Below are 13138 nucleotides of genomic sequence, written 5' to 3' on the forward strand. Positions count from 1 at the left end.
CTCTGTTTATGTCAATCACCCCCAAGTAATGCTCAGCACACCCCGTAGTCTGTCCTCTTCTCCCACTGCTATCGACTTCTGAAACCCTCTCTTTGTGCTCTCTGGAATTCATGTCCTTGCATCAGCAAAGTCCTTCGAGCTCCTCATCTATTCCCTTACATTAGGCATCCCCAAACTACGGCCCTGCGGGCCACATGCGGTCCCCAAAGGCCATTTATCTGGCCCCCGCCGCACTTCCGGAAAGGGCACCTCTTTCATTGGTGGTCAGTGAGAGGAGCACTGTATGTGGCGGCCCTCCAATGGTCTGAGGGACAGTGAACTGGCCCCCTGTGTAAAAAGTTTGGGGACCCCTGCACATAGTCTTCATCCTCTGTGCCAGTGGAAACCTGGCTCTCTGCTGAGGACACTGTCTCAACTGCAGCCCTCCCAAGTGGGGACTCTGCCTTTTTGTCCCCACTGTTCTCTTATCACCGGGCTTGAAAGTGATATGGTGAAGAACCTCCTTGCTCCCCACTGCCACTTTCAGACCATTCTCTCTCTCTTCCCCTACAATGCCATCTTTGAATCTCATCAGATTACATCATCTGCAAGCTCTGTGGTGACTGTCACCCTTAATGGTATCTCCTTCACATGTGGATGCTACTGCAGTCACTCTCTCCAAATCTACTCTTGTGTTAATCATTGGAAATTTCAATATATATAATAGAAATGACCCTCCAACACTCAGACATCTCAGTTCTCCTCCATGATGCTGTCTTTTCCTGACCCTGGTCACCCACTCCCATGCTCTGAGCTCTAGAGCAGGATTTCTCAGCTCCAGCACTATTAACATTTGTGGGGGACCATCCTGAGCCAATTTACCACATATTGTAAAATGTTCAAGAGCATATTCAACCTCTACCCTCTTGATGCCAGGAGCACCCCCATCCCACCTGGCACTGTGACAACCACAAATGTCTCTAGATATTACCAAATATCCCGGGGATGGGAGCCAGGGGGTGAGAGGTAATTGCCCCAGTTGAGTGCCACTGCCCTAGGACTTTCCACTTAAAATAACTGAAGTCCTCATAATCTCAAGACCTAGTACCTCCCCTCCTGACCATCACTCTTTCCAGCTCACTTCCTTCAGTGCTCCACCCCCCAGAGCGTTTCAACATCACCAAGACCTCCACCCACACTCTGACCATGCTTTCACTGTCCTCACTCATCTCCTTATCGCGCTTCAATTCCACAGTCAATCACTGTGGTTGCTCCCAACACACTGGACCTCCTTGCCCTCCTCTCTCTCGGTACTACCCTTTTGACAAAACCAACCCTCCACTTGCTTCCTGCCTGCACCAGTGCTCAATATGGCTGAAATAAAGCACACTATGATTATCTCATTTTAAATTCATGAACGACCATACTACCAAGCTATCATATATCATCAAACCACATGTCCCTTGTCCGTTTCCTCTCCAAAATTACTATTTCATATCTTCCTCTTCCTGGAGACCCTCTACACCAACTACTCTTAATCTCAGCCTCAGTTGATGACCTTGCTACCTAATCCCCCCTGAAAAAAGCAGAATGGCTATAAGAGAACTACCCACCTACCCTAATCTACAGTCATTTGCTCCATCTTCCCCCCACTAACTATGAGTAGACTGTCCAGCCTGCTCTCTAAAATCAATCCCTCCATTTCCCCACTGGATGTCATCCCCTGTTATCTCCTCAGGTATCATCATCACTCCAGCAATTCTCTCTCAAGTTTTCAGCATGTATTGGTTCATTCCCATCAGAGTATAGGTGTGCTATTATTTCTTCCAACTTTAAAAACAAAACAAAATACCTCCTCTTTACCTGCTTCCCCTCTCAACTATCTTCCTATTTTTCCCTTTTGTGCCAAAACTTCTCAAAAGAATTGTCTACACCCCTGGTCGGCAAACTGTGGCTCATGAACCACATGTGGCTCTTTGGCCCCTTGATTGTGGCTCTTACACAAAATACCACGTGCGGGCGCTACCTCGATAAGGAATGTACCTACCTATATAGTTTAAGTTTAAAATTTTTGGCTCTCAAAAGAAATTTCAATCGTTGTGCTGCTGGTATTTAGCTCTGTTGACTAACGAGTTTGCCGACCACTGGGCTACACCATCTCCAGTCCCACTCCTATTACCTTTTTTGTTTTTTTCTTAATATGCATCAACTTAGGTATTTATCCTCCTATGATAAACTTCTAAGTCTTTGTATTTATTTGTTTGTTCATTTATTTTTACCTTCACAGAAGTGCTGCCATCAAAATATATGTCCCTTGTGATTCTCTAAGCCCAGACCCAAGAGCAGAATTGCTGGGTTCCAGCTCACTCTTCAATTCACCAAAAATGGTCTTATCAATGACTTTCTCCATTTCTTAAATTCAGTGGTCAATTCTTAGTCCTTATCTTATTTGACATACCAGTATCATTGGACACTTACTGAATAACATGATTTTTTATCCAGCAAAGTTGAGGACAATTACTGTTCTTTCCACCTCCTTGGTTGTTCCATCTCTGCCTCCTTTGATGGTTCTTCATCTTCTTTTATCTATCGACACTCATTCTCCAAGTGATCTCACACAATCTCATGGCTTTGAATACCAGGATATGTCAAAGATTCTCAAATTTAAATATTCTTCCCAGACTTTGGTCCCAAATTTCAGATTCATACAGACCACTCATTAAATGTCACCACTTAGATATCTACAGTCATCTCAGACTCAACATGTTGAAATGGGCCTCCTGCTCCCCCACCCCATCAAGACTGCTCTACTCACGCCTTCTCTACTCTCTCGATGGCAGCTCCCTTCTTCCTGCCTTTCCAGCCAAACACCTTTAAGTAACCAGAATACCTCTCTCTCATACCTGCCCACATCCACAAAACCATACGGCTAAATCCAGAACCTAACAGCTCCTCAGCACATAAAAGGCACTACCCTGGTCCGAGCCACTGCCATCTCAGCTGGATTTCTGAAATAAGCACCAGTTGTTGAAGGAGTGAACAAGCAGCAATCTCTGATCTCAACGGGTTCAGTGAAAATCAACCATTTGATAACAGACTTTCTAAAAATTTAAACCCCTGGCAATAAACATATATTCTTAAAACCAAGAGCTAATACATAATTGATTGAACAACAGAGGCGTTTTAATTAAAATCAGGTATCAATCAAGGATGTTTTTTTTATATTGCTAGATCATTTAACACTCTTCTAGAAGTTATGACCCCCAGTATAAAATACAAAATATAAATAACAAAAATGAGGAAATAAGTTATTTCTATTTGCAAGTAATATATGCCATCTGTACAAATTGATGAGAATCAAATTAAGAACTCTTGACTAGAATATGAGAATTCAACAAAATAGCCAGTGTGATATAAATATAAAATTCCAGAGTTTTCACTTCTACCTGCAAAAACCAGTTATAAGAGATCATACAAGGGGAAAGAATGATCCACACTATTAAGAAAAAAAATGAAATTCATAAAAATAAAACATTATCAAACACTGTGCAGGCACATAATTAATAAATATAATAAAAGGAGAAATGCTTATGATATGATATTAAGTATAAAATCTGTGTACAAAACCATAGAGGATATGATGTACATACATGTATATACACACGCATTACACATTCACCCGCTGACAGGGAAAAGCCTGAAAGAGATTGTACTGCAATAATAATTATTACTTCTGAACTTTAAGTCAATGGGTAATTTTAATTTTTGCTTTAAATTTTTTATAGAAAATTCCCAGACTTTTTATAATCAATATGTAAGATCTTTTTACTAAAGATTTGATTTTCTGTGAGGTATTATTTAAACCAAAGTATTTTGAAGTTTAAATAATACAGAAAAATGTATTTCTAATAATTAGCTTCTGAATCTGTCAGAGGAATACATTTTTTAAAAATCCAGTATTTAGTAGAAGGCAACTATTTGTTGCTCTTTCAAAAATGAATCAGTGAACTCATTAAGGTTATATCTGAAAGAGAGATTATTTGCAGATGCAGAGAAATATATGAATATCATATCTAAAAGTACATGTTAATATATTATTAGTACTTATTAATATATGCAAATGTGTCATGTTAGACACAGTTAACATTAAAAAGTGGAACTGGACAGTGTTGGTGGCATAGCGTGACAGTAGGAAAATCTTCTATCTAAAGGACATTGCTGTTCTTTTGGGAACTGAACCTTTGAATCTGGCCCTAATAGAACTGAATATACTGAGGTATGTCTCTCTGACAGAACCAGCCAACCAGAAAGCCAGCAGTATAATCATTTCGACCATTTTTCAAGCTGACTGTGATTACTATTCCAGGTGAAGGGTTTCAGGGGACTTTTCTTATTTAATCCATGATTACAGTTAGGCCTCCATAATAATCAACTTAATTCTACCATTATGTAAATCACTGCCTCACAGAGAGAGGTGCCCTGGTGAAGAAAGAAGACTCCGCAAAGCAAGAGTGCTCAAGAATCGAACTGCTTTGTTTAAATGAAGGTGCTATTTAATTTTTTAATATTCCTTAGATTCAAGCCTGAGCTACGTGACCTGCTTCACCACCTTACTGAAGACCTCCGACACCAGACTGAATGACCCAGGAGTGTACAGTACCTCGGGCCACAGCTAAATACCCACACTTCTTCCCAAAGCTGTAGAAGAACAAGCAGTGAGCTGAATGTGTAAGAAACCAGGTCAGACCATGGAGACTGCCAGTAAAAAAAACTAACACGATGATATCTATTTTGTTGTTTTTGTTTCCAACTAATTATGAAGACATCTAAGAAGTTAAAAGTTTAAATTAGTTGTGACTTAACCAAATACTTATCTGAGGTTGTAAAAGACATTTGAAAGCGCTGTAATACATAACATAAAAGTAGTTCACCAAGGAACCTCACTCACAGATTAACTTAGATAGAAGGAGAAAATGGCTTTGAATAATAATAATGCTTCCACAAAAAGTCTTATCATTTTATTATCATATTCTTATTAAAAACTTGAAACATTATTTTCAATGTATTGAACAGGCCATATGCCTTGCATTAAGGCATGTGAAGCCATTGGCAAGATAGGGAGAAAACTAGATAACCTTCTGTAATGCTGGTGGTTGAGGCCAGGCAGGTTCACAATGAATTTTGGCAGAAAGTAGAGAAACTGCGGAGCCGGAAAGCATCAGGCCAGAACCCATTTATTGGAGGCTCGAAAAGGCAGGCGAGCAAATAAAGGAAAACCTGCTTTTCAAAGTGAAGGGCAAGGGATCAGGAAAACCACACCTCACAGTGGCTGGGCAGCAATCTGGAAGAATCACCCCCAAGGGAAAGCATCCATAACCTTACATCTTTATTATATGCGGCTTAAGTGTCTGTTGCCGATAGCTTATTGGTTGCTTGCGTAACTGTACTAGCCAATGGGGTGAAGTTGCCACGGCTGAACACAAATTGAGCGGGTCAGGGGGAAGGTGAACATTTGTTAGCATTGGCAATCATCTGCTTTTGAAACAATTTAAGGCTGAATGCAAATTGAGCGTGTCAGGGGGAAGGGGAACATTTGTTTGCATTGGCAATCATCTGTTTTACATAAAAACTACGTCTTAACGTAATTTCTTTTAAGAATGCCTCCTAGAAAATACAGCACTGAAGAGGAGAGAAAAGGAGCTAAAGCTGCACAAAAACGGCTTTCTCGACAAAAAGAAACCACTGAGCAGAGAAAGACAAGGCTTGCTTCAGTCGCAGAGCAAATGCGTCTTTCTCGGCAAAATGAGACTGATGAGCATAGAGAAACAAGGCTTGCCTCAGATGCAAGACAAAAAAGCCTGTCTCGACAAAATGAGTCCCTTGAACAAAGGCAGGAGAAAAATGCAAAAAAACGACAGAGTAATGCTGACCGAAATGCAAAAAGGATTAAAACAGTTTCAAACGGAGAAACTTTAATTTTTGAGCATTCCTCTGGTGACATGAATATTAAATGTGAACACTGTCAGTCCTTAAACTTCAAGTTAGAAACTAATCGATTTGACCGTGGCAAGAAAGGATTTTCTCAATGTTGCAAGTATGGAAACATTGTAGTTCCACTAATTGAGAATTATCCACGTAGACAATTTCCTGTAAAACTTGCCTTTGCTATGACCATCAATAAGTCTCAGGGCCAAACGCTTAAGCATCTTGGCATTTTTTTACCTGAGCCTGCATTTGGACACGGTCAATTTTATGTTGCCTGTTCAAGAGTTCGTGAAAGAACGGACGTAAAATTAAAAATAATTGATGGTCCTCTGCAAGGCGAGCTTAAAAATGATGGAAAGATCTACACAAGAAATGTTGTGTACAAAGAGATCTTTGACATGTGAATTAACATTTTATTATTTAAATCACCTTTATTTATTGAGCTAGCGGTGGCTCTTAAGAAATGTACCACCAGTGGTTTCCTTCATTGCACTCTACTTTAAACAATTAAGCAAGTAGAAGGGGGAAACCCCGTGGGGCACTAAGCAAAGGGGCGTCCTCGCCGCCTGCCCTGGGTAATTCAGTTTGAATTAGCAGACACCTTTGCACAAATCATTTTAATTACAATTTATAATATCTAGAACAGTGGTCATTTCGTATGACCGCTGGGCTTTCTAGTGAACTATAAGCACGTGGAAGTACCAGGTGCTCATGCACTTAGGCCAGCGGTTCTCAACCTGTGGGTCACGACAGGTCTCAACCCACAGGTTGAGAACCGCTTACTTAGGCAAAGGGCTTGCAGCCAGTAAAACAGTGAGCAAGCCCAACACAGCTGTTTTCCCCACACCCTAAAACCTAATTAGTCATTTTACTTTTCAGGTGATTTTAATTCAATCATACATTAGCACATTTAAGATTGATACATCTAATCAGGAGTTGAAAAAAAACTGGATTTCCTTCAAACTAGACTGTTAAGAACTACTCTGAGATTTATGGACTATCATTTCTTTAAAAATCTGCAATTTCCCCCTCCTTACAAGTTAAAACTCATTTCAAAACCCAATTTTAATTTCATCAGTAAACGGCAGCATGTCACACAGTCCAGGGAGAGATCACTGTATTGTTTTCTCTAGAACAGGAACAAATAGTAGTACCAGGTTTTCTAATGTGGCAATACACAGTCTCCGTAGATCAGTCCCCTGATCATTCAACATTTACTGAGCACCAGCTACATGTGAGGTACCGTGTCCCAGCTATTGTCACAGCCACACTTTTCCTGTGTCTCAATTTGTGAATGCATAAGTATAGATTTTATTAACCTCGTTTTTACAACAAATATCTCATCAGTTCAATGGCACTCACTGAGATGTTGTTCTGTATAAAGTTAGTACTGAAGAGAAAGAACAGTGGATTCTGCCACATCGTATCTTCACTCATTTATCTCATAAATAGGGATTACAGGACTAGTACTTCAGGGAGCATTATTTTCACAGGTAGATTAAAAGACAGCTTTCACATCCTTGCCTTCTTTTGCCCAGTCTCCTAAAAGCAGGGGTCCCCAAACTTTTTACACAGGGGGCCAGTTCACTGTCCCTCAGACCATTGGAGGGCCGGACTATAAAAAAAAAAACTATGAACAAATCCCTATGCACACTGCACATATCTTATTTTAAAGTAAAAAAACAAAACAAAACAGGAACAAATACAATATTTAAAATAAAGAACAAGTAAATTTAAATCAACAGACTGACCAGTATTTCAATGGGAGCTATGCTCCTCTCGCTGACCACCAATGAAAGAAGTGCTCCTTCTGGAAGTGCAGCGGGGACCAGATAAATGGTCTCAGGGGGCCACATGCGGCCCTCGGGCCATAGTTTGGGGATCCCTGCCTAAAAAGTAGGGAAGCACCTCCGGGCCCTGACAGATACTATGTGCACTACCCAAATAATCCCGAGGACCACGCCAAGCTGCAGAGCGACGGTCAGCATTTTTGCACCCTTGCCTTACAGTTCCCCTTGAGCACCCAGTTTCCCATCTGGATTATCTGTGATGCTCACCTAGGGAAACAGCAGAAGTATGACTCCCTACAGGATGTTTAATGTACTTCGGAACAAAACTAGGACCCTTTTTAGCCTGTATGTAGGCTGCACCCTTCTGATTATATGAGTCCTACCTTCACAGACAGTTCCAAGGAGCACATCACACTGATAACAACAATCACCTGCTATTCTCTTCTTGGTGCCAGAAAGGTTTACCTCCCTGTGCTCAAACTAAAGTGACACTTCTCCATTACCAACTCATTCATTTCTACTTACTCCCCTTTCCTTTCTCAAGAAGTTGTGCGCCGTGAGTCAGTTAACCAGGCTCCCAAGGTTGCAGTTTAAGAACAGAGCAGCTTCACACCACAAGGCATTCTCCGTTATCAAGGAGACCAGAATCCCCTTTCTCATTAAGCTAAGTGAGAACTTACATCTTTCCCCAGTACTCTGAGTTCAAACTGTGTTTCCTTGAAGTGAACCTTTGTAATCCGAGGCCTGGGGAAAAAAAAGAAAAAAAAAAGAGCAAATGGTGGAGGAGATGGTGCTGTTTTTCAGAATTAAGCTTTCAGAGATTCGGAGAAGTATCCAATAGAAAATGATGGGTTCATACTGGCTCCCTGAATACCATGCAAGAACTGCAGAGCTCCCTGCATGGCCCTCCAGATACCTTCCTAAACAAACCGCTCTCATTCTGGGCTTCTCCGCTAAGTGCAGACTAGCTTGGGACCCCCAGATGCCTGCAGCGCCGCTCTCCCAGATACGGAGCAGAGTCCTTAATCCCTCTGCGACCTTTCCCCACTTCAAGGGAGGACTCAGCCCACCCGCACCTGTGAGAACGGTAGGAGATCCTACTACATACATACAGCTTCCACAGACAAGAGTCCAGAGTCACAGTACCCGAAATTTACAGAGAAAATATGTGCTGATGTGGCCTAGGAGAAACCTTATACCCAATTTCACTAATATTTATCAACCACCAGAAATGCACCTGTTTCCTTTCCCCAACCCTTTTATTGACGCACAAGTCCCACACACCCAATACACACAAGTGTGTATAACTTTAACGCCCACTTTGCCCACAGTTTACACTTACCAGAAATATTTTCCTACTTGTTTTTTATTCTTATAGACAACAACACCAACTGGAGTTAATCCTAAAAAATACTCTGATTTGTTTTCTCCCTGCAAAAACAAACATAGGCCTGTAAATATAAATTTATTCAATTAAATCCACTTTGTCAAACTGTAATTGGCCATTTAAACAAAATTTGCCAGATTATCATTGGATCTAGGTTTTGAAAGGGAGCAGCTTAGAAAGCTAGCTAAGCTATGATGGTAGTTGACTTGCTCATTTTTTTTTCAAAGTTTAAAAAAATTATTTTCTAGTACATTGAGACTTATAACCTCAGTTCATTAAAATAACCTGGACAACTAATCAGGCCACTGATTGACTTACCCCCTGTTGCGTCTACAGTGGTCCTCAACCCTGGCTGCACTCTAATGGCAATCGTCCATGCAGTTAAAAATGCTGATGCCTGGGTATTACCAAACCAGTTGAACCAGAATCTGTAATGAAGGGGCCCAGGTATCAAAAACACACAAATGCCTCAAGTGATTCTCCTGTGTAGCCAAGGTGTAAGAACCACCGGCTTCTAGAAGGGTTCCTTCCAAGGGCTCACTGAGCTTACTGTCTGAAGTGAGCAATCATGAGACCTTGTCCAGAAAGCTCAGGCAGTAACCTAAGCATATACTTGGATTTTCTGAGATCGCTATCATGCTCCCTCCTGCTCTCATTTGTGACTTTAAGACTGCTCAAAATTTTTAAATACAATCTCTTCTGATAAAGACTTGAGGCCCCTAATTTTCAGATACTTAATTGATGACAAATCTCAATTAAGAAAACAGAATTCTGAAATGAAAAAGTTGTAGATTGTCTATTTATGTTCATCTTATTTCTACTCTAAGGTCAAATAACAGATTCCAAAGTCATATTCCCAAGGAACATAAGTCAACGAATAAGTTTTGAAAGAATACCAATTGTTGCCCACTTTCACTTCTAAAAACTCAGTCTTAAATAAAGTATGGATGATTCTAATGAATCCAGTTCATTTACCATAAATTCTGACCACCCACAAAAAGTGTTTTGTTGACTTGGGATAAACATACCACAAAGGCATGAGTATTTTACAGAAGACTCTCTATATATATTTCCTATAAAATATATTTTCTTAAAAAAAAAACAAAACTGAAAACCTATCATGATTAATGTGGCTAGAAGGAAAAAAGATAACTATCTCATGAAATTCAGAAGTGTTTTTAAAGGAGAGTAGAATAGAGATTTTAATGATCTAATGAGACTAAAATCTAATATATCAGGGAACTACTACTACCCAAATATGTGACTTTTATTGCCATATTAATGGTATACCCAGGGATGCATTTAACTCTTCACAAACTCCGATAAGCAAAAGACATATTACAAAATGAATGCGTGAAGTTGTTCTTTACATTACAAGAAGTTTTATTAAGGTTCCTTAAAAATTGAGTTCCTGAATCCAGTTGACAACACTCAGTATATATATGATCTTTCGCATTTCATTTTGTGTAAAAGGTATCTGGCTCATTTTCTCAAATAATCACTTTGACTATTGCTAACTAAACTCACAAAATGAAAGGCAATGACATTTAAATCTCCCTGGAATAGAATAATCAATTGGTAACCTTAGAGAAGTAGCTCAAAGGTAAAGACCTAGATCCAGAACATTAACACAGATTCAGTATAATTGCTCAATTACTATATTCAGCAGGTTTTCATCAGCAACTGAAGGAAATCTGCAAAAATATTTCTAATAATGCAGTGGCAAGAACCATAATAAGCAATAACCATCATATTGACGGACCCTGCAGATGCAACAAAGATCCACAAAGGGTTGCACCTATACTGTTGCCTAAAACCTACCTTACCTGGCAAGTGAGTTTATGCATGTTTTTAAGCCATAAAATCTATTCTTGGAAAACCCTCTTGTTTTCTGCCTAATGCAATCAATTATAGACCAATTTTAAATTGTTTTGACGTTTAGCTAAGCCCTTTGGAGCTGTTATCCAGATTGTGTTTTCAAGCCCAGTTAATTGTTTTCTACACATGGAAATATAATCACAGACTTTTATGAAAAACTCATTAGGGTTTAATCCACACAAGAGATTCTTTGTGTTTGAAAAACACAGAAGAAGAAGCATCATCTACTCACTCAACAGCAGGACAGCAGCCTGCCTTTGGGAGTTTCAGTGACACTTTAAGAAAAAATGTCATCAGATTAAAATATTTTTTGTTAATTAAATGTTACTCACATAGACTGGATGGAGGTCAACGCCATACATCTCCAGGGATCTTGCCGTCCTCAAGTAATTCAATTCTGCTTCAGAAGGAGACTGACCCCTACACCGAGCATAAAAGCAAAGAGCCTTACTTGGCTGATACCCACTACGCTTACAGGGAATGCAAACCATCTTCACTATACTCACTGGAAAATAAGTAAATCTCTGTCCTAACGCAAACGTTACATCTTGTATTTCAAGAAGCTCCTTGCCTTCTTGATCACAATATTTTATAAATGGAAGTAATGCTTGCACCAAGTTAATTTCAATTACTAAATCTACTTTTGCTCATTATAGCAAATCCCAGTGTCCTAGCATATATTAAAAATCCTCCATTTTACAAAGCCCTAAAGAGATTATTAAGAATATAAGCAGATGATGTCAGAGTAATGGCTGCATGAGAGATGCTCCTGATCTCTTCCCTTGAAATTTCAACAAATTGAAAACTATAATGCAGCAAAGGAACCAGCTGGACTTGCAGGTGCACCTGAAAGATCCAGAATGGCTTACAGGTGGGACAGAGTGAAAAGGGAGCAGAAGATAAAACTCATTTGCAGTGGGCTTTGGAGAGGAGAGTTACTGGGTTTTGTTTTGTTTTTCTCTGCTGGACTATGGAGAGGAGGGAAGCTCAGGCTGTCTGGATTTTCTCTGAGGGATACGGAAAGGAAAACACAGAGTAACTGGGTCTCCTCTGCTGGGAGGAGCAGTGAGATAAAAGGGCAGAGGGGAAAATAAACCAAAGAAGCCAGAGTGCGAGGTCATGGCAGAGACAGAGAAAGCTAAAGTGCAGCCCCCAGCCTCCTCCACCTCCCTCACCTTGCGATACCAACAGTGGCAGAGACAAACCCCACAGCTAGCTCTACAGAGCCACTCTCTCCCCTGAAGAACAGAGGTGCTCCACATCTGGTCCCTAGGTTTAAAGAAACATGGGGAGAAGTGCCCAGAAGAATGAGATCACCACTGATAGAGCTGTAAAGCCAGAAACCTGAAGCCGTAAAGCCCTCACAACATACCCCATCTACCAACACTACTGAAGCCCACCTACATCACTGTAGCAGCAACATCTTAGCAGAGGACAGCCCAGGAACTTCACAGAGCAAAAAGCTATAATACAGTGACACCTACTGGAAGAAACTTCTCAAAACCAAAATTTATATTTCCTTTTTTTCTTTCTTTTTTTTCTTATTCTTTCTTATTCTTTTTTCTTTTTTTCTTTTTTTCTTTTTTTTGTGGCATAGACAGAGTCAGAGAGAGGAACAGATAGGGACAGACAGACAGGAAGGGAGAGAGATGAGAAACATCAATTCTTCATTGCGATTCCTTAGTTGTTCATTGATTGATCTCTCATATGTGCCCTGACCAGGGGGCTATAGCAGATAGAGTGACCCCTTGCTCAAGCCAGCGACCCTGGGCTCAAGCCGGTGAGCCTTGATCAAACCAGATGAGCCTGCATTCAAGCTGGCAACCTCAGGGTCTCGAACCTGGGTCCTCAACATCCCAGTCTGATGCTCTATCCACTGCGCCATTGTCTGGTCAGGCTCTTTTTGTCTTTTGAATTTCATTTTCATTTTTATATTTTTAATCTTTATTTTTGGTGGGTGTTTTGGTTTTGATTTTTTTTATATTTTTCCTGTAGTTCTTTTTCTTGTCATAATTTTTTAAATGTTTATATTTTTATTATATTTACTTATTTTAATTTTTTATTTTTTAGCTGTTTTTTGTCTTTTTTTTTTTTTTACAGAGACAGAGAGAGAGTCAGA

The 13138-nt window shown here is 40.1% G+C and overlaps 1 protein-coding gene across 3 annotated transcripts in view; it reads right to left on the bottom strand.

The window, feature by feature from the left end:
* The window catches only part of EPB41L4A (erythrocyte membrane protein band 4.1 like 4A), a 320637-nt gene that overhangs the window by 99303 nt on the left and 208196 nt on the right, over nucleotides 1–13138 (bottom strand). For all 3 annotated transcript variants that reach the window (XM_066382001.1, XM_066382000.1, XM_066381999.1), the window contains 3 exons: nucleotides 11352–11439; nucleotides 9097–9185; nucleotides 8435–8498 (listed from right to left, as the gene is read on the bottom strand). In XM_066382001.1, the coding sequence (XP_066238098.1) occupies nucleotides 8435–8498; nucleotides 9097–9185; nucleotides 11352–11439 (241 nt within the window). The remainder of the gene's footprint in view (nucleotides 1–8434; nucleotides 8499–9096; nucleotides 9186–11351; nucleotides 11440–13138) is intronic.

Source organism: Saccopteryx leptura, chromosome 4 (genome assembly GCF_036850995.1).
Source record: "Saccopteryx leptura isolate mSacLep1 chromosome 4, mSacLep1_pri_phased_curated, whole genome shotgun sequence".
Taxonomy (NCBI): Eukaryota; Metazoa; Chordata; class Mammalia; order Chiroptera; family Emballonuridae; genus Saccopteryx; species Saccopteryx leptura.